The sequence below is a fragment of the Struthio camelus genome, chromosome 31, assembly GCF_040807025.1.
Source record: "Struthio camelus isolate bStrCam1 chromosome 31, bStrCam1.hap1, whole genome shotgun sequence".
Taxonomy (NCBI): domain Eukaryota; kingdom Metazoa; phylum Chordata; class Aves; order Struthioniformes; family Struthionidae; genus Struthio; species Struthio camelus.
This window is the reverse complement of record NC_090972.1, coordinates 2,876,083-2,901,694: the sequence shown is the minus strand read 5'-3', so window position 1 is coordinate 2,901,694 and position 25,612 is coordinate 2,876,083. Positions and strand designations below refer to the sequence as shown.

The following is a 25,612-nucleotide window of genomic DNA, read 5'->3' as shown; positions in this document are numbered from 1 at the left end:
CCACCCCAGCTTCTTGGCTTCCTCCGCCAGCAAACCACGCAAGACGTTATGTCTCTTAATCCGGGCGTCTTGCACAGCAGGACAGTAGCCGATGATGTGGGCGCAAGTCTGCCACTCTGCAGGACAATGCCTGCACCCCTTAGGGACACCCTCGCCCAAGCCCCGAGCCAAATACTCCCGAGTGGGATAGACGTTGGCTCGAAGCTGTAACGCTCTTATTAACTTCCTATGAGGAATGCCCCGGTAATGAACCAGCCAATCATTACTAATGGCATCATTTTCAAAGTTCCTGATGCCGTGGCCTTGAGATATTAGATTGGCCCAGTTCTCCAGTTCTTTCTTTCTCCGTTTACTAGGAACAGGGTAGATGACCCTGGGAGCAGGAGTTTCCCCTTCGGATCTCGTCTCGTCACCTTCCAGGGCAGCGGAGATGACCAAGGGGGACTCCTCCCCGATGAGCAGAATCTTGTCCGCCCTTCCTCCTGCGGCAATCCACACCTTCTCAAACTCCTTCTGGATGCCTTCCCCGAGGACCACGGTCCTCGTGATGTCATCGGAGGACTGGGCGACACGGTGCAGCCGACGAGCCTGGATGTTCGGAATCTGGCTCGCCAGCCGCCCGATTCTGAGACCGCCGTCCTTGTAGCTGGCGTATAAGATGGCATCACAAGTACTGGAAGGTAAGTGAAGCCATCTCCTCACCGCAGATCTTACCATCAGGTCCAGGGAGTGGAGATAAGTGGCGTTGACACCAGCCTGAATTGCTGCATATAGCAGCCGTGGGATGACATAGGTCCTCAAGATCTCCACCTTCTGGAGCGGTTTAAGCGGGGCTATCCCATTGTTCTTAACCCATGTGCTCAGCTTCTCCAGCAGCTCCGGATGGGAGAGACCCACCCAAGGATCCACCCCCAGGCCCAAATACTTCTCGGAGCTGCCGGGCTCGATCATGTTGAGCGGAATGCCATCGATTGTCCACGTCTCGCAGTTGTTAACCGTGAACGAGTCTTTCGTGGGCCTGATCATAAAACCGTGGCATTTTTTTGCTTGCACACGTAGCCCGGATAGGTGACAAAACTCCTCAACCGCTCTAATGTTCTTCTTCATGCCTTCCCACGAGTCACTCAAAAGGACTAGATCGTCCGCGAACGCCAAAGATGACACAGAGCAATCTCCATACTTGAATCCGTTCTTTAAATCCTCCAATCTACATAACAACGGGTCCACTGAGAGGTTGAACAGAAGCGGGGACATTGGATCTCCTTGCTTTACCCCGGTGAGGATCTTAATTCCCTCAGAGGACGCCTCACCCACCTCCAGCCGAGTCACACAGTTGGAGTACAAATCGGCGATGATACTGATCACATGATCATCCAAGCCTTTTTGTTCGAGGACTCGAAGGATGTGTTGATGATGGACCAAGTCGAAGGCTTTCGCCAAGTCCACGAAGACTACTGCTAACGCCTTATGGTCTCTTTTGGCGTGCTTGATGAGCATCTGGAGGAGCTTCAGATTTTCCGCGCAGCCCGGGGCTGAAATAAAGCCCCTTTGGCGGCTGTTAATTGGACATGCTCGTCGCAGGCGTGCCGTCAAAATTCGAGAGAACAAGCGCATGATGACCGACCCGATGGTGATGGGCCGCCAGTTGTTAATGTCCCCTCGTAGACTAGGATCAGCAGACTTGGGTATTAAGATCGTTCTACATTCTTTGATTCCATCTGGAATCTTCCCGGCCAGCAGCCACAGATTGAATAATTCAGCTAACTGGGTGCCTTGGGGGTCTAATTTGACGACATCTCCCAAGGTCAACCCATCCGGGCCCGGGGCGGAGCTCTTAGTCATTTCCGCAATGTTCTTCCTGACCTCCGCAGGGGAGATCATCCTCTTGAATGCAGAATTGTCTGCTTCTCCGGCACTACAGAACGTACCGAGACCAGCGAAGGGGCCGACCTCCTCCCACTTCCTTCTGAATGTGCAATACAGCACATCCATCAGGAGGGGACACTTAATACTCTCGATGTTATCCAAAATAATACCAGCAAGCTTTCTACGATCTATCTCAAAAAGCCGCTGGTATCTCAGGTACTGGCCTCTTCTCAGCGCCCTATTCTTCATCCATCTCCTCTCCACCTTCCTCGGCGCGGGTTTCACTCGGTACTTCTTATGATGTTTCAATTTCACTGCAGCGGTATGTCCCACCAGCTGCGTCAACCACTCCTCCGATGTTTCATCGACGATGTTCCGAAGGTCTTCCTCCACACCCTCCAAAGCCCTCTCGAATGCGCTCTTCAAACCAGGGGTGAGAGAGGCCCCTCGGACCTTCTCTGCAATAATCTTCCTGTATTCCACCCTAATCAGCTCAATCTTCACTCTCTCAGCCGGGACATCCCCTTCGCACGGACCCGCAGCTTTTCGCGGCGACGCGAATCCTTTGGCACCAGCCGCCAGCTGCCGTCTCTTATCACTGATCTGCTTCGCCGATTTTGTAGGCAAATGTTCAGAAATCAGCTTATTAATATTCCGTGCTTCTTTAAACTTCTGTTCTAACTCTCTCAGCAGAGCCGTCTCTTCTTCGGACCAGACGCTCTTATGCATACCCCTCAATCCCTTTCCTCTTCCGCGAGACGCCTCGATCCTTTCCCTGTTCCTAGTTCCTGGGTGGACAAGACGCTTATGTTGGGAAAGGCCGCTTTTGGTCTTGAACTTTCGGTCGCATTCCTCACAGCTCCACGGGAGGGCGGCCTCCGAGGCCTCTTCATCTTCCCCTTCACCCAGGGTTCCGCGGCACTTCGGGAAGTGGCAGGCAATGCTATGATGTTTCTCGTTCAGTCTCCCACACCTGGAACACTAAAAAAGCACCCGTCGCCGACCGTGGGCCCTCCGCAGATGTTCTGTCAAGGTCGCAATTTTCCCTACCCTGACTCCACAGCATGGACATGCTGGATGTTCATCTGGGATCTTAACAACTGGCGTGCCGTCAGTTGCTTCCCCCCCGGAGTCAAGGATAGGGGTCACCATAGCCGGTAGGATTGCTTTACCAGAGGGAGACTCCAGGCCCACTCCTGCCGGCACCTCCCCCCGGGCTTCATCAGCCCGGGGTACCGGGGGCGATGCTACAGGGGACTCCAGAGCCTCATAAACCTCTGGCAGATCTTTAACACAATCCAAACTTGGTCTGGGAATACTCCCATCCCAAGAGTCATAAGCCGAATTGTAAAATGTCAAATTTTGGGTCACAGCAGGCCACCCATTTGATGTTAAAGTCACCGGCCTAATGGCCGTGACATCGACAGGGAACTCACCTGTCTGGGTGCCTACTGATACGAAATTCACAACCCATGGTCTTACTAGGTTGTCAAACATGTCTATGGGGGTTCGATATACGCCAGAAGAACCAATCCCCCAAGTTCAACTGGTATGCCTAATAGAAGCCCCTAGGCCAAGGGCTCTGGACTGCGGGTAAGCCAATTACTAGCAGTCGAAAATTTGATTCACCTCAAGAACTATCGAGTGGTCGGTGAAGCCAGTCGATAGGGAGGAAGTAACTATAGCACCGCACACTGGGGCAGAGGCAAACTTGGTTACCCACGACTGGGCATCCAGCGGGACCACGAGGAGGTGTTGCCTCCGCAGCTCAGCCCAGTTAGTAACTATGGCCCCGTCTTCAGAGAGTCATAGTTACTCCCGAGTTACTCTCGGCCCTCCTGGGCTACCCCTCGCCCTTCACTTGAGCACCTCCCCAGGCCAGCCTGCTGCTTCCTCACCAAGCAGCTTCCTGCAGCACAACTGACCTCACCACCTACAGCCCAGCCCTCACACCTTCACCTCCAGCTCCCTCTCCCCTGCCCTTCCCCTTCCCTCTCACCTCCCTGTGTGCTTTCTCTCCAGCACCCCACACACCCTGCCCTTCCTCTGCCTCCCCAGCCCCAAACGCCTTCCAGCTAGACTTACAAAAGCAGCTGGACGGTTAGGGGCTGTCAGGGAGCAGCTTAGGCCTTAGGCTTCAGGCATCCGTGCAGGGTTTGGGGCTTTCACAGAATCCCAGAATGCTTGAGGTTGGAAGGGACCTCTGGAGAACATCTAGTCCAACCCCGCTGCTCAAGCAGGGCCAGCTAGAGCGCCTTGCCCCACTTTGCGTCCAGATGCCTTTTGAACATCTCCAAGGATGGAGACTCCACCGTCGCTCTGGGCAACCTCTTCCAGTGCTGTCCCGGTCCATAGCAGAGGAGCGCCCACACCAATTGAAGGGCATTGTGGGAAAACTGATTATTCTCCTCGGGACTTACCAAATATAAAAGAATTGGGTTCGTTTAGGCAGTATAGGGTTACACTACTCAGATCAATGGATTTACAGATAATCTAACTTTACTAATTTCAGTTAAACAATCAATACAAACATACAGTAACTATACAATGGTAAACAGTCAAGACAAACATATAGTAACTATATACAATGGTATTTAGTGGGAGCTTCCAGGAAAAATAACAACAAAGCAAATAAGGTTTCACAGCAAATAAAATTATGAATGATATTGACGTGCCTTTATAAAAAAAGAGAAGGGGTGTGGGGGCTGCGGGGGTGGGGGGCATTGCCCTGATCAGGCCCTGCTGGACAGGCGTGCCAATCCCCGGGAACAAAGCCCGTAGAAGTGATCTAGCCACACTGGGTGGGTAGGTGGGTGGGTGGGTGTGCTGATCCTCGGTATAAAACCGTGTTCAGGTACAACCCGTATTTGCGATCCGGCCGCACCAATGAGGTATGCCGACCCCCGGGAACAAAGCCTGTAGTGGTTAACTTACAACACCTCGTGCAGCTGCTCAGGAGTGGTGGACTCCGGCGGGCTTGTCCTGGTCCGGCGTCCCCTACCAGGAGGGAGTGGGCGGGGGAGCACTGAAGGAGCACTCGTCTTCCTACCCGGTGCTTTTGCTCCCAATGACGGCTGTCCCGCAGCCATGCTCCTTCTCGGTTCTTCTCTTCTTTCTTCGGTTACCACCACCAACTCCGGCAGCCCCCAGAAGCTCCCCTGTGGCGCCAGCAGCCACCTTTTATACCAAGGGCCAATTGTGGGCGTGGTCATGCCAAGCCTGGTTTCCGCCTCTCTTCTGGAAAGCTCCTGGTGATGGACAGCCAGGGACCCTAGTAACATGTGACCTCTCCTCACCAATGAGTTTAAACGGACACTGGCGGGAATCCCGACCAGGGCTGGGCAGTCTGATGGAGGTCAAATAAAGGTGAACTGCAAACCCCAACAAGTGCTCAGTAACTCTCACAGTAAAGAAACTTTTCCTCATGTTCAAAGAGAACTTCCTGTGTTTCATTTTGCGCCCGCTGTCTCTCATCCTATTGCTGGGCACCACGGAGAAGAGGCTGGCCTCATCCTCTTGACACCCTCTCTTCAGGTATTTATGCACAGTGTCCAGATCCCCCTTGAGTCTTCTCTCCTCCAGGCTCAACAGGCCCAGCTGCCTCAGCCTTTCTTCAGAGGAGAGAGGCTCCAGTCCCTTCACCATCTTAATAGCCCTCCGCTGGACTCACTCCAGTTGCTCCATGTCTCTCCTGTACTGAGGAGACCAGAACTGGGCACAGTACTCCCAAGTGAGGCCTCCCCAGGGCTGAGGAGAGGGGCAGGAGCACCTCCCTCCACCTGCTGGCAACACTCTGCCTAATGCACCCCAGGATCCCATTGGCCTTCTTGGCCACAAGGCCACATTGCTGCCTCTTGGTCAACTTGTTGTCCACCAGCACTCCCAGGTCCTTCTCGGCAGAACTGCTTTCCAGCAGGTCAACCCCCAGCCTGTACTGCTGCATGGGGTTATTCCTCCCCCAGTGCAGGACCCTGCCCTTGCCTTTGTTGGATTTCAGGAGGTTCCTCTCTGCCCATCTCTCCAGCCTGTCCAGGTCCCTCTGAATGGTAGCACAGCCCTCTGATGTGTCAGCCACTCCTCCCAGTTTAGTATCATCAGCAAACTTGCTGAGGGTGTACTCTAGCCCTTCATGCAGGCCATTGATGAGTACGTTGAACAGGATTGGCCCCAGTATGGATCCATGGGGGACACCGCTAGTTACGGGCCGCCAACTTGCCACTGACCACAACCCTCTGAGCTCTGCCATTCAGCCAGTTCTCCATCCACCTCACTGTCCACTCACCTAGCCCGCACTTCCTAAGCTTGCCTATGAGGATGTGATGGGAGACTGTGGCAAAAGCCTTCCTGACAACATCCGCTGCTCTCCCCTCCTCTACCTGGCCAGTCATCCCATCGTAGATGGCTATCAGGTTGGTTAAGCATGATTTCCCCTTCATGTATCCATGCTTTTTGAATCCATCTGTGTCGAGGGCACTTTCAGGGGAGCCTGCAGCAGCAAGTGCAGCACCTTTCCAGGGAGGCCTGCACCAGTGGGTGCAGCATGCAGTGCACTTTGAGGGGAGCCTGCAGGAGCAGGCTCAGCCCCCGAGGAGAGAAGGGAAATGCTCTGGCTGAAAGGCCAGTTTCCTCTGGGCTCCTGTGCTGGGCAATGGCATTGTCTCGCTCTCCATGCAGCAGCTGGTAATGTTGGGTGTTCTCCAGGGGAGAACTGCAGCCCCAGGAGGCGGGAGTGCGCATTCATTAAGAACTGCTATGTGCTCACCCCGTGCTAGACATCGGGAGTTGGTTGCAATGGGCATAAGTAAGAATCGACCTGCCTGAGGCATCCTGACAATACCCTCAGCAACTCTCAGCAGTGGATGTGTGCTGAACTCAAGACACAGCGCCTTTTGCTAAGCAATAACTGGGCTCCAACAGGCACTTGTAGGTCTTTCTTCCTTGCTGGAAGTGGGCCCCAAAAGTTTCTGCAGCAAGAGTGGCCCTGCCCTTCTGTGCTCCTTTCCACCCCGTCGCAGCCCACCACCTCTCCCTGCACCAGGACAGGGCCCTGAGGTGTGTGCTGTGACTCGGTGCGGACAGTGGTGTGATGGGCCAGCAGCAGCAGTGTGTTTAAGAGGTAGCACTGCCCAACCCTCGGTGAGAGCCGTCTGTCCTTATCTTGACTCGTCTGAAACGCACAGCTGTGGTGCACAGCTCTTCTCCTGAGCGAGGTGCCAAACGCAGGCCAGGGGCTCGCTCCCTGCAAGGGCCCTTTTCTCTCTGCTGGGACAGGTACAAATGTCTGTGCTGCAGCGAGAGGAGACGAAACCATGCGTGTTACCAAGAAGCCATGGCTGAGCACACAGCAACCCCTGCCAGGTGCCTGTCTGGGGCTACGAGCCACTTCTGGAGAGGAGGTAGAAGGTGAAGCAAGACCTTGCGCTCCGTAGGAAGGCTGTCTCCATGTGCGTGTTGGAGGTGGAGGAGCCGCTGCTGAGCAGATTGCAGACTTTTGGGTCTCTGTTCTCCAGGCTTGAGAACATCACCTGGGCTGCAGACAAGGGGGCTGTTGCATCGACTCACCGCTAGCTCCCCCTCCAAGCTCTCAAGGCCTTGGGCATGGAGGGGTGGGGGAGGACCATCTTCTGAGATGGCTGTGTCTCCAGGGTAGGCCCCTACACTGAGCAGGTCACCCAGGCCTGCCTGGAGTGGAGCCTTCAGCAGAGATTTTGCCAGACTGCACAAGGAGGTCAGTGTGGTTGGTGGGAAGGGCACACGTGTCCTTGGTGAGGGGAATGTTGCTCTCAGCTCTGCTGGCAGCAAGGACTAGGTCCCTGCTGGCTCTAAGGGAGCTCTGGAGGATTCCCTCCGGGATCAATGCCAAGGCCATGGAAAAAGGCGTTCATCTCCCTCTCTTTGATGCCTCCAGCTCTGAGACAGTCCCTCGGGCTCCTTTGATAGTGTGAAGAGCTCATCAAGACCAGCAGAGTTGGAGGGGCGCTCCTCCACCAGAGCAGCTCTCAGAGACATCTTTCATGTCATGTGACACTGAAGCCTTCCTCTCCCAGCCTGTTAGGTGAGGAATAAAAGCCCTTTTTTGCTTTGTGCCTTAACCTGCCTTTCCCTCCATTTCCCCCAGAGCCAGCCTTCCTTTGGGAGTCCTCAGGCTTTGTGGGGTTGAGTGAAAAACCACGCTGTGAGACAACTTGGCCTCCCTGCGGGCAGACCCAGCACCCTCCCTTGCTCCTGCTGCTGCTGCTTGGGATGCCTCATCTGTGCCAGGGCCCCTCCAGGCCGACTTGGCCTGAGTGGTCTTGGCTTCCAGATCTCTCTGAGTGTCCTGAGAGCTTCTTCCTTCAGGGACCCCCTCCAGGCATCTTTCTTGTCCTCCTCTGAGCTGAGGTGGGCAGGGGAGATGGGTCACTTTGGGGGTGGTTTGCCCAGAACTATCTTGCCTGCTGAAGCTGAGTTGGGTGCACACACTGCTGGCACGGACAGTCAGAGAGTCCGTGCAAGGTTTGCCAAGGGCATTGCTGGCACATGCTGCTGCTTTTGGCTTCCATGCCTGGCCTTCTGCTTTTCCAGCCACCGGAGGAAAGGGGTTCAACATGCACATGGAGCAGTTCTGGACAGCCAGGACTTGGGAAGGGGAGTCAATTCTCCCAAGGACTCTTGTCCCGTGTCCCCAGAGCTCTCCAGACTGGCTAATGCCAGGTAGCAGTAAGGTGAGACACTGGAGCAGGCCAGTTGCTGGGATGCTCTTGGCTGTCCTGAGTTGCCCTTGACGGAGACGGAGACTGAGGGTGTGCAGTAGGATGAGCTTGTCTCAGAGGAGGCTTTGCATTTCCCTCTGCATTCAGGCAGCACCATATGAGCCATGCCTTGGCAGGGAAGCCAGGGAAGCTGGATCTTGGTGAGAAGGTCCTGAGATATGGTGTTCTCGCCTCCTACTGGTGCACGTGCTAAGACAATCTTTGCCAAGCTCTCAGGACGTCATATACCTGGCAGAGCACCAGCTCGCTAGGTACAGTCCCAGAGAGCTTGATCAGCTCTTCACACCGACCCTGGAGAAATCTGTGCCAAGACCCTCTGACTAGAAGCTTCGGGAGTGCACTGAAGATCTGCTTTGGAGCGGGTGCCGTGGGCTCTCTGGGTTGTCAGTGCAGGGTGCATTGTAGCACAAGACCCAGCACATCCTGGAAGTGGGCATCCATGCCTGGGAGATGAATTGTGCCTGGACTCCATGGTCTAGCTCTTCCCTGGCTACCTAAGGAGTCCAGTGAAGCAGCTCCGGTGGAGATACTTGCACTGAGGACTTGTGGAGTTAGGTGAACGGAATCCTAGCCCTACACATAGAGTAGGAAACCAAAAGGCCGCGATCTACCTGCCCACCCATGGGTTTTCACTGGAGACCTGGCTTGCCCAGAGCATGACCCTTGAAAGGCTGTGAGAACCTCCCCCTCCTCCCACCACCACCACCTTCTTATTTTGGGGTCGTTGTTGTACTGTTCAGGGGTTGCCTTAATCTACAACATGACACGATCTCAGGCCCAAGGAGAGGCCCTGCGGTACCCCAAAGAGCCCTTTGCTTTGTGTGAAGGGGCATTGGGGTGATGGCCAGGAGCTTGCTGGGAGTGGTGGGGGTGCGGTGCCACCTCCTGGCTGGGCTCTTTGAGCATGGTCCTGAGCTCTGCTCTGCAAGGAGAGCAGACTTGCCCATGGGGCACACAAGGAAGATGCTGTGGTGCCAGGGAAACCTGGGGGAGATCTGCTGAAGCCAGGGCCCGTGGGGTGCTGACCTGCTGTTTGGCTATGCAGCAAGCTGCTTGTTTTGCTAACGGTCCCGTGGGGGATGCCTGGCCTCTGGAGACCTTGAGAAGGGAGCCTCATCTCACAGCTCCCCATGGACTCTTCCTCCAAGCCCTGGTGTCAGTCCCGTGGGGGGCCGGGCCAGGGGCAGGACTCTGGTGCCTCCTTGTACTTCGGCATCAGGCTGCTTGCAAGGGGGAGGCAGCATCAGATATGCAGCCCCTGCTGCTGGCCGGGCACCTGCACTCCAGTCTTTGGAGGCACGGGTGTAAAAGCAGGCAGCATCTGGCCTCAGATAACAGGGCTCAGTCTAGTGCTCCAGGTGGGGGCTGAAAGCTATTGAAACCCTTCTGTATGAGCCATGCCTGTGGGCAGGTCGGAGCTGGGGAGCAAAGGGCTCATCACGGGGCTGATGCAGCTGGGGGTGGTGGGTCCATCCTTCCTGGAAGAGCAAGTGCTCACCACTTCATCAGCGCTGTCTTTTCCTTCTGAAGCCTGGAGGGCAGAAGCAGTAGCAGGAAACGCAGGCAGAGTTTTAAAGGTATTTTTCTCACCCTTTGGCTCCCTCTTATCTGATCGGGGATTGTACGGGCTTGTGGCTGACGACTGCCATTAAAAAGTCAAGCAGTACAAACTCTTTCCAGCTCATGGGCAGAGCCGGGAAGTTGATAATGTTGTATGTCAGGTGAGGTCCTGTGGCAAAGCGTGACTTTTTTTTTAAGGTGAGATGCGTGGGCCAGAGCTTGCTCTGAGAGCAGCCAGGCTTAGAGTCTCATTGCTCGCAGGGAGATGAAGACCACCCCTTATGTGTGGTCCCTGTAGGACAGTGGCACGGGGCAAGGCAGAGCAGGGAAGGAATTCCTACAGTGCCAGGACAATGACCTCAAAATGCATCTCCCCTGATTTACACCACCTTCCCTGTCCATAGGCATCCCCCCACAGCAGGTCACGCGGGGCCCCTCTTTGACAGTGAAGGGGACAGGCACTTGTGGAGCGTGAGCCACCTCCTCCAAAGGTAAATGACTGATGGGATCAGAGGAATCGCTGTGAGAAATGCCTCTTCCCCTCTAGAAGGAGAAGAAGAGACACCGCTCAGGCAGAGACATGTAAACGGTGGACATCCAGAATCAGGGGAGATGATTTTCCCCCCTCACCCAGAATAAATAGTGCCACCACCCACGTCCTCTCCAGAAAGCCTCCTCAGCAGCTATGGTGGCTGCAGACCCGAGGTGGCAGCAAAGTGCTGAAACGTGATATTGCTCTATCAAGAAGAGCAATGCTGGAGAAGTGAACATCATTTTTTGCAATATTTCCCCGGGGAGGTAAAAGGCAGGAACTTGTGTCTGATGTAGATGCTGTTTTCTCTGCGGAAAGCCGATCTGACGGTGCTGTTAGAATGTCGTTGTTGTCATGCTCTTTTCAGACAAAGCACAAATGCGAAGGGGGAATCAAACCATCCCGGCAGGGCTCGTTTAGATTGGATTTTCCCGCTTTCCTGAGCCCCGGGTCGTGCTGTTCGTGCTGTTTCTCCTCATGTACCTAGTGACCCTGGCTGGAAATACTGTGATAATGGTTGTTATCAGGGTGGACCGGAGCCTGTACGTGCCCATGTATGTTTTCCTAGGTGCTTTGTCCTTCTCACAAATCTGCTACTGCTACACCTTCTCCATCACCCCGAAGATGCTGTCTGGGTTAGTGCTGGGGAGCAGAGCCATTTTTTTCCTCGGGTGTGTTGCACAGATGCATTTCTCCTTCATGTTTGGCTTCATGCACTCTTTCCTCCTGGCGGCGATGGGCTATGATCGCTACATGGCCATCTGTCACCCCTTGCGCTACAATACTGTCATGACCCCCCGAGTCTGCACTCGGCTGGTGGTCGCCTCGTGGGCAGGGAGGGTTTTCCTGGGGCTGCTGGTGACCGGCGCTGTGTTCCAGTTCCCCTTCTGCCAGTCCCACCGCATCGACCATTTCTTCTGCCACCTGTCCCCCATCCTCCAGCTGGCTTGTGTTGGTGACGATGCAGTTGGCACCATGCTCAATGCCCTTTGCATTGCCACCCTGCTGTGCTGCTCTCTCTTCATCCTGCTCACCTACGCCTTCATGCTGGGCCAGATCCTGCAGGTGCTGTCAGCAGAGGGGAGGCGCAAAGCTTTCTCCACCTGTGCCTCCCGTGTCACCGTGGTGGTGGTGCACTACAGCGGTGCCTCCGTTGTCTACTTGAAACATGGATCACCCAGCGCTGCGGGAGCTGGTGCTCTGATCGACATGGCTTACACCGTCTTCACACCCTTCTTGAGCCCCATCATTTTTAGTCGGAGGAACAGAGATTTAACAAATGCCTTCTGGAAATCTCTGAGGAAAAGCTTTGTCATCAGGAATGCAAATGTTTGCCCAGGATGGAGCTTCAGTGGCAGGAGTGGCTATTGCTAAGCTTCGTTCTCTTTTTCTTTTTCTTTTTCTTTTTCTTTTTCTTTTTCTTTTTCTTTTTCTTTTTCTTTTTCTTTTTCTTTTTCTTTTTCTGCCTGTGGTGGTTCCTTGCTGCTTCCCAAACAACACCTATTTTCTTTCCAGGCAAAGGAGTCGTGCACGTGGCTCTCGTGCCTTTCGTAACCCTTGCTGGGGTTTGCAGGCCTCGCCGTGAGACCTGGCTGAAGCGTTTTGGTTTAACTGGTCACACCCTAAGTTCAGCATCACGCAGAGGCAGGAGCTGCAGCTCTCAACCCTCCCAGGGGCTCCTGTGCCCTGAAGGAGGAAAAAAATCACAAGAAGATCTCCGGAAGGTTGTGTGGCAGTTCCTGTCTCCCCATTTTATCCCGTACGTGCACGGGAACCCTCAGCCAGCCAGACCTCAAAAGGCGGCTGCTTTTCCTACAGTGTGCAATCACACTCAAGTCATTGCCGCAGGGTGTAAAAATGGCTGGAAAGGGCTAAAAAGAAGCACTCTAGAGCAAGAGTGCTGGGAGGCAGAATGAGCCATGAAGTGCCAAAGGGGTTGGATTTGGAAACAGCCTTCCCACAGGAAGGTGTGAGGGAGAAGCCTCTCCGGTGCAAGGTGGAGGTTACTGGAGGAGGCTGGTCACACGCTTGTGTGCCACACCAGAGGGTTTAATTTGGGGCAAGAGCTCATCCCTTCTAATCTCCTGTCCTAAAGCACCCTACCAGGTACGCATGGGTGGCCTGGAAGAAATAGCACATTTCCTACATCCAGCCTCCTGGCTGGTATCAACCACTGTCGGTGGCAGGTCCCTAAAGAGACTAAAGAAATCATGGGGTCCAAGGCATGAGGCAAGGCCAATGTATGGTGTTCCTGCAGAACTTGACGTAACTTCCAAGCGATCAGCAGCAGAAAGGTGTCTTTGTCTCCTGCACAGCTAGCTGGGATTCATCTGACTTTTCCAGGGGTGGGAACATCCAAGTGAAGGGCCTTAGTCTCCCTTTGTGCTCAGTGATCTAGTCCCTATGGTCCCTGCGGGTCCCTCTCAGCCTGAAGCAGCCGCCCCGCAAGTGTCTCTTTGTAGAGACACAGAATAATGGAGTGTATAAGACAATAAAGTTTCATTTTAAGGTGCGTCTCTGCCTTCCTCTGTCGGTGTGCGCAACAGAGGTCCCTCCTGCCCCGGATCTTAGAGGAGGGAACTGCATCCTCTCCATGCGGCTTGCTAGATCCATGGCAGCTGGAGCCATGGCAAAACACGCTCTGTCCCCTTTTGTGGATAACAAAAATCACATTACTTCTATTGCCCAAGCTGCTACTGCAAGACCCATGCGCCGTGTGCTGCATGTGGCATGAGAGCCATAACCTGAGATCCTTCTGAGCTGATGGGCTTCCAGGTGGTGAAGTGTGATGCTCCATCCACATGCTACCAGGCACCGTTGCCATCTGCAGCCCAGCTGCAGCTGCACCAGGCAGGCTCTGGCTCTCCTCTGCCACTGCTGAGCCCTGCTAGGGAGCAGCTGCCCCCAGCAGAGGGACCAGAGTAGGTTTCCCCTTGTGCTAGAGAGGTATGGGGAGGCTGGCCTTACTGTCACTACCTACATGGGTTTTTAAGCGGGAAATACTTCCCATGCCAGCAATAGCTACTACTAAAAAGTTACCAAAAAAAAAAAAACAAACCCAAAAAGGACTCTGAAAGGACTCTAGGTATTGGGGCAACATAGAATAGTCAGTAAAGGAAGCTTATTGCATTGAAGAAGTTTTTCCTCATGTTCAGATGGAACCGCCTGTGTTTCAGTTTGTGCCCGTTGCCTCTTGTCCTGTTGCTGGGCACCACGGAGAGGAGTGTGGCCCCATCCTCTCGACACCCTCCCTTCAGATACTTGTAGACATTGATGAGATCGCCTCTCAGTCTTCTCTTCTCCAGGCTCAAGAGGCCCAGCTCTCTCAGCCTTTCTTCAGAGGAGAGAGGCTCCAGTCCCCTCATCATCTTTGTAGCCCTCCGCTGGACTCTCTCCAGGAGCGCCATGTCTCTCTTGTACTGGGGAGCCCAGAACTGGGCACAGTACTCCAGGTGAGGCCTCCCCAGGGCTGAGGAGAGGGGCAGGAGCACCTCCCTCCACCTGCTGGCAACACTCTGCCTAATGCATCCTCAGGATCCCATTGGCCTTCTTGGCCACAAGGGCACATTGCTGCCTCTTGGACAACTTGTTGTCCACCAGCACTCCCAGGTCGTTCTCGGCAGAGCTGCTTTCCAGCAGGTCAACCCCCAGCCTGTACTGCTGCATGGGATTATTCCTCCCCAGGTGCAGGACCCTGCCCTTGCCTTTGTTGAATTTCATAAAGGTCCTCTCTGCCCATCTCTCCAGCCTGTCCAGGTCCCTCTGAATGGCAGTACAGTCTTCTGCTGCAGCAGCCACTCCTCCCAGTTTTGTCTCATCAGCAAACTTGCTGAGGGTGCACTCTGTCCCTTCCTCCAGGTCCTTGAGGAATACATTGAACAAGACTGGACCTAATGTTGACCCCTGGGGGACACCACTAGCTACAGGCCTCCAACTAGACTCTGCACCACTGACCACAACCCTCTGAGCACGGCCATCCAGCCAGTTCTCCATCCTCATCTCAATCACCCCACTGTCCACTCATCCAGCCCACACTTCCTGAGTTTACCTAGGAGGATGTGATGGGAGACAGTGTCTCCCAAGTGGCCTGTCCCTATATTCCTCCCAAGTGGCCTGTCCCCTTTCCCACATTCTGTAGACTTCCTTCTGCTGTTGGAGTTTTGTCAGGAGCTCCTTGCTCATCCATGCAGGTCTCCTGCTCACTTTGCTGGACTTCTTACTCAGAGGGATGCACCTGTCTTGAGCCTGGAGGAGGTGATGCTTGAATATTAAGCAGCTCTCCTGGACCCCCCTTCCTTCTAGGACCCTACCGCAAGAGATTCCCCTAAGTAGGTCCCTCAAGAGGCCAAAGTTAGCTCTCCTCAAGTCCAGGGTTGTGATCTTACTTATTGCCTTGCTTCCTCCTGGTAGGATCCTGAACTCCACCATCTCCTGATCACTGTGGGTCTGTGGTATCACTTCTTTGTCTGGACTTGTCAGTCAGGGCTTCTTAGAGGGTGTGCCCCCAGGCTGCAGCAACCCCACAGTGTGGTGGTGCAGATGTTTGTTAACTCCCGGGGATCAGCACAGAGCAGACGCCTCTTCTACGGGCTGCACCATCCTGAGTCCCACGCTTGCCTGTGTGGTGCCTGTCACAACCCCCACCACAGTCACTGCAGGAGATGGGAGCATGCTTGCACTTCCCTGTGGGAGGCTGTTACTTGGAGGGTGAGGGTCAGAGACAGCCCTGGTGGCCTCATGGAACTGTTCCCCAGCTACAGCACCGCACAGGGCTGCCCCTAGAAAGGCCCGTGTTCCTGGTGCGGTGCTGCACCACACCAGCAGTTGTCTGGCTGCATGGCTGCCATGACGGCGTCTGAAGGGAGCTGTCTGCGGTGACCTCCTGTTGTGCAGTGACCAAGCAATGGAACTGCACAAGAGTGGTGCCAAGTACAGCAGCCCTGCAGCATAGTGGTGCCCTCAGCACAGCACAGCCTCAGCACCAAGGTCCCTGCCTCACTGCAGCTGCCACCAGAGCCACAGCCTGCACCAGGAACTGAAATGGGCATTCATCAGAGCCCCCTTCCTAGTCGACCCAGACCCCAGCCTTGAGCTCCACCCCTCCTTTCCTGATGAGGTGCTCCACCCTGCCTGGTGATGGGGCAAGGGCAGCTACTGGCTGCCACAATCACTGCTGGGACTCACTAATTACATGATGAGGCATGTGGCTGTTAATTGAACCACCCCCCCTCCCCCAAAATGCAATACCTTCTTCACAATGGGATTGGAAGGCTGCCCATCCATCCAAGACAAACCTAGTGGATGACATCATTCGGAGACGAGTTAGCTTGTCCCCCTGCCTCCTGGGGGAAATTGGCTGGACCTTCAGGCCCAAAGTGTGAGGACTGGCATGCACAGTCCTGGGCAGGAAGTGTTTTGGGGGGCACTAGCTTCTGTGCATGATGCAGAAATAGGCTTAGAATGGTGTAGGCCAGATGCATAGAAAATGCCAATAACAAAATGAAACAGTAAAGAAATTAAGGAAAAGAAATGAAGCAAATGGGATAGTTTATTATAGTTTTCTTTTTTATGTGTGTGTGTGTTCTCATGGGCTTCCTTTTGTTTTGTTTTAATATATTGGACTGTGGGGAGTTGTAATGTTTTTGTTTGTAAGGGAAACCAATTTTCAAAATTGGGGTGAGATTCAGTTACAGAAACACAGACCTCTTGGTGCCACTACAGACAGCCTGCTGTACCCTCTGTCAGCCTCCACCTTCAGCTCCACAGGGGCTCTGGCCTCCCCTACCTCCTGTGCAATAGCTGCCAGCGCCAGGGAAATACCTCAGAAGCACTGGGGCCTCTAAAAGTGGCACCTAATGCTTATGTTTGGGAAACTGAGTTCTGACTGGAAAGTTGGAGAATGTTCTTCAGCATCTGGGGGGGGAAAAAAAAGGTTACCAGCTGAAAACATTGACCATTTTAAATAAAATGTTAATGTTTTCCCACAGTGCCAAACTGGACATTTCCAGGAAGTGTGTTAACCTCAGGAGAAGAAAGATTGTTCTTCCCCAGCACTTGTGTTGCTACTGCTCTGCCTATCACACTGTGTATTTAATCCCTGTAATCTTTCCTGTCTTTCTGCACGTCCTTACTAAGCTGACCATTTCTAAAGTCATCTGTTCAGCAGACTATCTGGACGTACACAGTAGCCATTGTCCATCCAGTTTTCCTCCTCCCATTATTCTTGGTTCATTCAGACACCTATCAGCCACCTAGCTGCTGCTGCTTTGAACTGCAGGGATTTTAAAGCTTGCCTCCTCTTTCAGTAGTTTGTCTAATTGTCCTGTTAGCCAACTCCTTAACTGTGTTTATAGCTATCCTCTCCTAGCTCTCTATCTACAACACTTCCAGGGAGGCTATTCCCTGTGGAAAGTGGCCTTCAATGGCGACAACTTGGTCTCAAGGTACAGTGGAGGAATGTATTTCTGTTTTTGTTTAAATTAAACTGTACCATGTTTTCTCTTTTTCCACAGCCAAGAAAAATCTTCCTGTGTCTCTCTGCAGGTAGTTCTCTAAATAAAGCAGGTGGGAACTGATGCCTATGAGCTGTAACATTGGGCTGCAGACTTCAGTGGGAAAAGGAGTTATCTGAATCCCAGGTGGCTGAGAAGAGAAATGGTGGGGCTGGGGGCCCAGGGGAGAAGATTGTCTGTGCCGTGCCTGACCACAAGTATCCTCCTTTTCCTACATGTCTGAACTTTGTTAGGAGACACTCTGGATCAACATCAGTTATAGAATGCTGATAAAACTTATTCTTTAAGGGGAACATTGAGGAAAATTAAAAAAAAAAAACAACAAAAAACAGAGCTCCTTTTTTGTTAGGTGCTTATTGAAACCTTCCTTTTTCTGCTACATTTCTGCTACATAATCTCTCCAATTAGCGGCATGACACTTGAAGACTTGAAGACAGTTATGGGAAGAGAGATGGCTCCTTTGGGTACTTTTTGTGTTTAATGAGCCCTCTGGTGCATTCGTGCAGATACTGAAAGGAGATGGAAGAACCCTCTCCAGAAGTTAAAGTCAGAAGCAAACTCAAGGGTTTCTTAGAGCGTTAATGGGTCCCACCGAGGGCCATTACCAACACAGCTGTTAATGGGGACCACAAGTCGAGGTGCCCTTCCCTGGAGGCTGGTTAGCGTAGCAAGTCAGAGGCACCGGTTGCAGTTAGTGAAAGGAACTGTACAGGAGGCCTCAATTCCAAGTAAGCCCTTAATGTGTGTTATCAAGCAAAACGGTCAAGCACAAGCATCCGGCCCTGCAGAAGGGCGATCCTTTCCCTGCCACGTTGCTCAGGGCTCTTCCTGGGGCGGGTAGGAGGGGCAATGCCAAGCGTAGGACAACGGTACGACACCTCCTGGGCTCCCTGAGGGGTAAGCAGGCAACGAGGCCCTGGTGCTGTAAGGAAACGATGTCTTCTTGCTGGCAGAGACAGCAGCCATAGCCAAGGTGACAAAGACCTCAGTTCTGTCAGGGGCTTTCAGCCTTGCCACCAGCCTTGGCCGTCCCCATCACAAACACCCTCCACTGTCCCATGCTTGCTCCTGTTTCCCTGCACACCTTAGCCACCTTCTCCCTCCCCACACACTCTGTTTCCCCACCTTACTTTGACCTTTTTCACTCTCCCTCCTTCTACTGATGTCTCTCCATCCTCACCGGGTGTTGCTTGAAAAACAAAGCTATGGGCTCCTGTGAATTTGCTGATGCCTGAGTTCCCCAGCAAGCCACCTGCCTTCTTTCCAAGCCCTGCTAGAGCTCCTCCCTCACCTAAGAAATTCCAGCCCCAAATGTGCTTGCATCCTGTGCAGTCCATCCTCCTTCTTGTGCTCTCCTAAAGTCCCAGTTGCGTTTCCCTTAAACGTGACCATGGCATGCTCCCTGTGTTCTCCATCCTACCTGCATCAGCCTCACGCCTACATGTACCTGGCTCCTTCCCTGCATTCCTATGTGTCCCGGTAATGTTCCTGCTTCCCCTGCTGTAGTGGGACCTCACTCCAGGAGGTTCACACATCCTCCAGGCTCATAGGTGTTTCCTGAGGTCCAGCCTCAGTGTGGGGCATGAAGGCGAGAAAGAGAGACAGGTCAGCTCTTTGGGCATGATGGAGCTCTGTCCCACCCATGTCCCCAGCGGCATGCATTCCCCATCTCCCAGGCTAAGGCATACATGCCAGATGGAAATGTCTCTATCATCGCTCATATGGTGAGAGGCCTTCAGCCCTGCCATGTTCCTGGGACTCAACTCCTCCCCCTCTACCCACAGACATAATTTCCTTAAATTGTCTGGGCTCAAACATGTGTGTTTCTCACTGCCTTCTGCACAACCCTCTAACCCACTGGTCAGCGCTGCCTCTCAGCTGTGACCCACTGGCCCTTCAGAAGTCTTGGGCTTCCGGAATTTTCCTGGTGCTTATTACAACCTTTCTGGCTCCCTCCAGAGAGCTTAGGATGGCACAATTTGCTCTTGGCTCTCATAGGGGCCTTGATGTCCCTCTTTTATGAAATGCTTGCATCTGAATGACTCCCGTGTGTGTGGGGGGGAGGAGCAGAGGTGACGGAAAAGCACCAACTATACCAAAGCAGGCAGCGAGCGGACTGCCAGGAAGAGCCATCTGAGAGGTCCACAGGCCTGTGGCTTCTCACCCTAGAAGTGGGTTCAGCCTCATCCACTCTCTGGAGAGGGAAATCAGCAGTGTCCATGCCATGGGAGGACTCAAGGGGTGAGTTTTGGTGAGACCACCCTTTGTCTGGCCCATTTTACCCATGGGTACTTTAGGATGGGGAACCATGCCTTGTATCGATCATGTTGATGACATTGACACTGCCTACGCAAGAGGTCCTCATGTAAGTGAGGTTAAACAGGGGAACTAAGCCCTGGCTCGCCCTTTGGGGCTTTTTGGAGATGCATACATTTGCTTTTCATCAGTCTCAGGATCTCCATGACCTTTCAAAGATGACAGAGAGCGGCCTCACTGTGACCTTGGCCTGTTCCCTCAGCATCCTTGGATGCAGCTCCTCCAGTCCCATGGACTCTTCAGGACTGAGTTTGCTCCACACCCCTGACTTGAGTCTCCTCTGCTAACGGATGTTGTTTTCTTCCTGGAGTCCTGACTCTAGGCACAAAGGCTTGGAAGGCTCTGCCAGCAAAGAGTGAGGCAAAGAAGACTTTCAGTACCTCAGACCTATCTGCATCTACTCTCCCTAAATTCTCTGCCCCATTCAGAAGTGAGCCCACGTTTTCCTTGTTTATTCGTCTCTGTTCTACTGTTAATGAAGCAGTATCAGCTCTTCTTGGTGCCTGTGATGTCCCTTGCAACTGTCGGCTCTAGGGGAGGTTTGCTTTTCTTAATGCCATGCCTCGATAGCATTCCTAAATTTCTTCTTCTTTGTAACCTGTCCCTGCTTCCTCTCCCTGTTTATTGCTCTTTTGCTGTGGAGCTCAGTCTTGAGTTGCTTGTGTGGCCAAGCCATCGCCTGAGATGAATGCTTGTTTTCCTGACTGTCAGGATGGACCATTCTAGTGCTTGAAGGAGGCTGTCCTCAGAGACCTGCCAGCTTGCCTGAGCTCCTTTGCTGGTCAGAGCTGCTTCCCACAGGATCCCTCTTACCGGTGCCCTGAATATGTCAAAGTCTGCCTGACTGATGTCCAGGGTCTGAACCCTGCGACTCTCCGTTGTAAATTCCCCTCAGGACTGGAGATGGTCCTATTTTCATGGTGACTGCAACCAAGGCTGCCCCTGAGTATCACATCTCCAAGCAGGTCTTCTGTGCTTGCAAGTGCAGATCCAGGTGACTCACCTGGCAGCTGGGCTAAGAAATTGTCCTACTATCCACCAGGTGCCTCCTGGACCGTTTGCACCCTGCTGTGTTGCCCTTCCAGGGAATGCCAGGGAGACTAAAATCCCCCACAAGGACTAGGCTCATTGCTCTGGAGACTTGCTCAGGTTGCTTAAAGAACACTTTGTTCACTTCCTCACCCTGTTGCAGTGGTTTGTAACTGCTTCCGCAATGCCACCCTTCCTGGCCTCTCCTCTGATCCTCACACGTAAGCATTCACGCAGCCTGTAACCCCTCCCATCGAGGAGCTCCACACATCTGAGCTGCTCCTTCACACAGAGGGCAGTTCCCCTCCTCCTCTTTCCTGCCTGGCTTTCCTGAAGAGCTTCTGTCCATCCATTGCAGCACCCCAAGCCCTGTGAGTGATCCTACCACAAATCAGTCATGCCCACAATGCCAGCACTTCTGGGACCACGCACAGAGCTTCAGCTCCTCCTGCCTGTGCCCAGGCTGAATGCAGTTGTGTACATTTGGGCTGCAGAACCTCAGCCGTGGCACCAGGGCTGAGCACAGAATTGCCATGGCGAAACCTGTTGCCCAAAGCCAAGCACCCTGTGTATGCTAAGGCCCCATTTTGGAGCAGAGACATGCTGGACTTAAGGCCACAGGACAACGCCATGATGAAAGGAGGTTCCCGCTAAGAGAGCAAACCCTGCAGTCCCCAAAGCCAGGCAGAGACAGCGCCTGGTTGCGCAACTATGGCAGGAGGCAGTTTTCTGCTTGAGCTGTCTCTGCAGCCCCATTGGGCCTGCAAGAGAAATGAAGCCAATCTCTAGGAAGGAGTAGGTGCTGCTGAGAACATCCCTGGAGGTGGGCAGCCTGAGATCCAGCTACACTGTGATCATGGTTAGCATGTTCCCTGTTCCTGTCATCAGGTGGCTGAGTGAGGTTCAGGGAGAGGAGAACCATAAGGGTGTGAGAACATGGGTGCATGAGTGGAGATGCTGATGTGAAGTGCCTCCCATTCCTGCAGCACCTTTGGACATAGATGGGATGGGTCTTGCCTCTGCCCCGTGGTGTTGGCATTCAGTTCCTGACATACAGGCATCTCACCCCTCTGAGATGCCCTGGGGAGTCTCTCCAGCACCCATCCAAAAGGGCATGGTGTTCCTGTCGGTCCTGTGCTGTATTTTCCAGGGGTTGTGCTGGGCACCCCAACTGCCTGACACAGCACTAGAAGCCTTTTCTTATTCCTTATTGACATGAGAGCCCTGAGTTAAAGTAGGACTCTGCAATGCAGAGATGAACACTTGTCTTAGCTTTGCAGTAACTTGGGCTCTAAGAAATGCCCAATGCTTCAGTTGATGGAGCCTAGAGAGACACCTCGCTCTCCTTATGGTGCACTCCTCCATTTGGTCCGCTGAGTAGGTCTGCAGGCTGCCAGGATCTGGTTGATTAAGGCACGCTCAGATGCCCTAAACCTCTACCTCTGGTGTCATTTCAGGTCACCAAGGACAGTTCCCCTCCAGCCTTCCCCAGGCCATGGCTGATGCTCTGGAAGGATGTGGGTCTTTCACAATTGCTCCATAGGAGCTGGAAGACATTTGAACATGTCTTGGATCACCTCTGGCACCTCAAATGTCACCAGGTGTTTGTGTGTGAGCAAGTGACTCCTCCCCTCCATCTCCCTTGATCAGAATGGGAGCTTAGTCAAGGAGCACACATTTTGTGCCCACCTGAATTGAGGGAAGAGGAATCCTACCTCCCCTGGGTCTGTGGCATGCACAGGAGGGAGTTGGATTGCCCCAAAGCCTCTCACCAAAGAAGAGACACCTGTGTTGACTCATCTGAATCACTGCCCTACATGGGAAAGCAAACCTCTCCCTATCACTTTGTGCATGCCCTGCCTAATAGCTGGGGAGGAATAGGGATTTGCAGAGGGGGACAGTTCCACCTCTCTTAGACAATGATGCTCTGATAGGAGAAATCACACTGCTGGACTCCACTGCTCCCTCCACAGGTTAGAGAGGGAAGATAGGTGATTACTTTAGCCTAGTTGAACGTACGTTCCCCAGGAGGGACCCTGCTGCCTTTCAGGAGCTGTCAGCCCTGGAGCCCCTGGGGACATCTCGAGAAAGCCTGTGGGGCAGAGAAAGTCACGCCTTTGGTGGTGCCTCTGCTGCTGAGCTGGAGCAGGCTCCTGGGACTGGGAGAGCTCATGGTGACCTGGCAGGCTGTGCAGAGAGCTGCTCAGTCCAGGGGCAGCTCCTCTGCAAAGAGCAGCAGGGCTCGGGGCACCGCCTGCAGGTGCCCAGATGAGGTGAGCACCTCAGAGAGAAGTTAAGGGCAGTCTGGAGTGGGGGGACAGCTGAGAGCTCATTGGAGAGGAAATCTTCACTGCCCTTACCACAGTAAGTCTTTGGCCACAGGCAATGCAGCTGTGCTTCCTAGAGGGGTTTCCTAAGCCTGGCACCTCCCACAGCTCCCACAGAGGATCTGCCAGGATGGCTATTGTGGTTTCTGTGATGTGGAGGAGGAGGATGTGCTGCAGAGCAGGGATTCCCTGCCACACCACCAGAGGGACAAGACCTCACCATTACCTTCTCCTAGGGATGGCCTCAGGTGTATGAAGCCAGCGTGTGCACACATATCTGCATGGGGCTGCAATTCAGAGCAGTGTGTCTGCAGCCCGGGGTACTGTGTGCCTGGGGCAGTGACTGCTGCCTGCAAGGGTCAGTGCTCAGCCTGGCCAGGGAACTCCCCAGGTGCAGCAGGGAGAAGCTCTGGGTGGAAGGAGTGACCTCCAATAGGGCAGGTTCGTTCTCCATAGGTCAGGGCTGCTCCCAGCTCTAACTCACCATGAGGACGTTTCCAGATGGGGACTTTTCAAAAGGAAGGATGAGTCACTGGGTACCTGAAAGGGAAGAAGCTTTTCTCAGTCTGCGATGTCTGTTTTCTACCACTGGCAGAGGGGAAACGGAAGCAGGTTAGGGGGGTTTAGACATGGGGATGAGACTCCTAAAATGTTACTTTGAAAGATCAAGAGGTCTGTGAGGGTCCTGAGAAAGCCTCTTCATTCCCTCTACCCCCACCCCAACACAGGTAGCACCACCATCACCTTTGCAGTTATCATCATTCTCCTCAGAGCTTTTCTGAGCTGCTCCTTAGCAGCTGCAAAAGCAGAGATGCTCCTGGAAAGTGTCCTGCCCAGGAGGTTTCTGTAGGGCAGAACGACATGCCCAGAGGGTGGGATGAGGCCCATGAGCACTGCTAGGGAAAAGACAGAGGGACAGAGAAAGAGCTCCAAGCAGGAACAAGTCAAGGCGGTGGAGATGGAGTCAGGGAGGGAGGGGAAATGACTAACAGAGACTAACAGAAACATGGTGGGAGAGGAGATTCAGGCAATGCCCTTTGGCCTCTGCAGTGCAGATGCCTTCCTCTGAACAAGCCCCCTTGTCTCTCGTCCCACCCAACAGAGCGCTCTGCCCTCAAGGCTGTGGGGTCCAGGGCATGAGTCGCTTCCTCTGCCGCCAGACCTGCAGCAGAGGAGAGGTGCCTCTCTCCTGTGATATGCCCATTTCCTGCTGCACGACAAAGGGGCTGAGAGGGACTGGCCTGCAATGTCACCATCTGGGAGGTGGCATGTACACCTAGGCAAAGGTGTACATGCCCATCTATCTCTCTCTCTCTCTCTCTCTCCTTGCTTCCTTCTGTAGGAGGATCATGATGACGCTCCTTGTTTCTCCAGCTGTCTGGGCTGCTTGTGTTTCTGTTTTCAGGATCTGTGGGGATAATGGGAGTGGGGTGCAGCTGCAGTTCAGCTACTGACCCTGGGGTTCCTTCCAGGGAGGCATCTTCATGGTAGTGAGATGCCCAACCGCCTTTCTAAGCAGTGGAGCTCTGGGCAATGCAGTGCATGGGGCTGGGGAATGAGCCCCCTCCCTCCTAAGGAGACCCACCTTCAGGACACCTGACTTCTTCCCTGGGGTGTCCTGGCAGGCTGTGAGCAGCACTACAGAGCAGCACAGCTCTCCTGCAGGGTCCTTCTGATAGCTGGCAGTCTTTGGTTTGGTCATCTGAGTCAGGAGCCCTTCCCAACCCTCTCTAACATTCTCTCCCCATCTGGACTAAGAAAGAGAGAGGACTTCAGAGGTCTGCACTTGGAAACTGGTCTCCTCTGTTCTCAGCACAGTCTAGATTCTTTTTCAGAGGAATATGTGAGTGCAATCATCCTCTAGCTGAGAGAGGGGCAAGCACAGGGCAGCTGGCAACAAGACTAATGAGCAGACCAGCTCTGCTGAGGCTGCACTAGGTGACAGGGAGCCTTTTTGCCTCTAATGACTCACTAGTGCTCACATGGAGAGCAAGAGAAAAGTCAAAGATTTCTACCATTGAAAACACCATGTGATGGAGGCATCTGAAAACTAAAGAAGTGTCCAGCTAGACTCATCTGCTGCCCCTCGTTTCCTGGAGAGCAGGGTGTGAAAATGCTGAACCTTCACCTATGGAAGGTTAGGGTGTCTCACCCTCTGTTATCCATATAGAGCCTGGAAAAATAGTGCACCTGGTAAATTGGTGTGAGGTCAGGGACAAAGCCCTCTGCAAGGGGTTGGGCCACCTGTGCCTTCCCTTGCCTTGAAAGAGGGCTGATGGTGATTGATTCCAACACAGACAAATCTGCCCAAGAGGGGAAAGGAGGAGATCAATCCCTTCCTCTTTCCTCTAAGGAGCAGCTGGGCATGCTGCGTATTTCATCTTTCGTGGTGGTAAATGAGATTATACGCACTGGGTCACTGGACTAACTCCCCTTCACTCAACTCAGGGCCTCCATCCCCAGGAACTGCCACCTCCATGTAGTCACAGCTATAGAGCAGGACTAAATCCTCTGTTGCCCACGGGCAGAGGTCGCTGATCCTCATGGTGCACACAAACTGGAGTTCAAGCTAGGGAACTGACAGAAGGTCCTCTAGAGATGGAAAGGCAATGTGGAGGGTTTCTGTATGCAATGGAATGTACTTTGCTCAAGAAAGTCCATCTTAGCTTCTCAATACCTTTTCCTCCACAGACAGTCCCCCGTGGCCAGAGGGAGGAA

At 53.5% G+C, this 25,612-nt stretch overlaps 1 protein-coding gene across 1 annotated transcript; it reads left to right on the top strand.

Moving 5' to 3' along the window:
• Positions 1-10,015: 10,015 nt before the first annotated feature.
• On the top strand, positions 10,016-12,084 carry LOC138062998 (olfactory receptor 10H1-like). Its single transcript, XM_068922676.1, has 2 exons — positions 10,016-10,195; positions 11,131-12,084. The coding sequence occupies exons 1-2, from the start codon at positions 10,016-10,018 to the stop codon at positions 12,082-12,084; spliced, it is 1,134 nt and encodes a 377-aa protein (XP_068778777.1).
• The last annotated feature ends 13,528 nt before the right edge of the window (positions 12,085-25,612 follow it).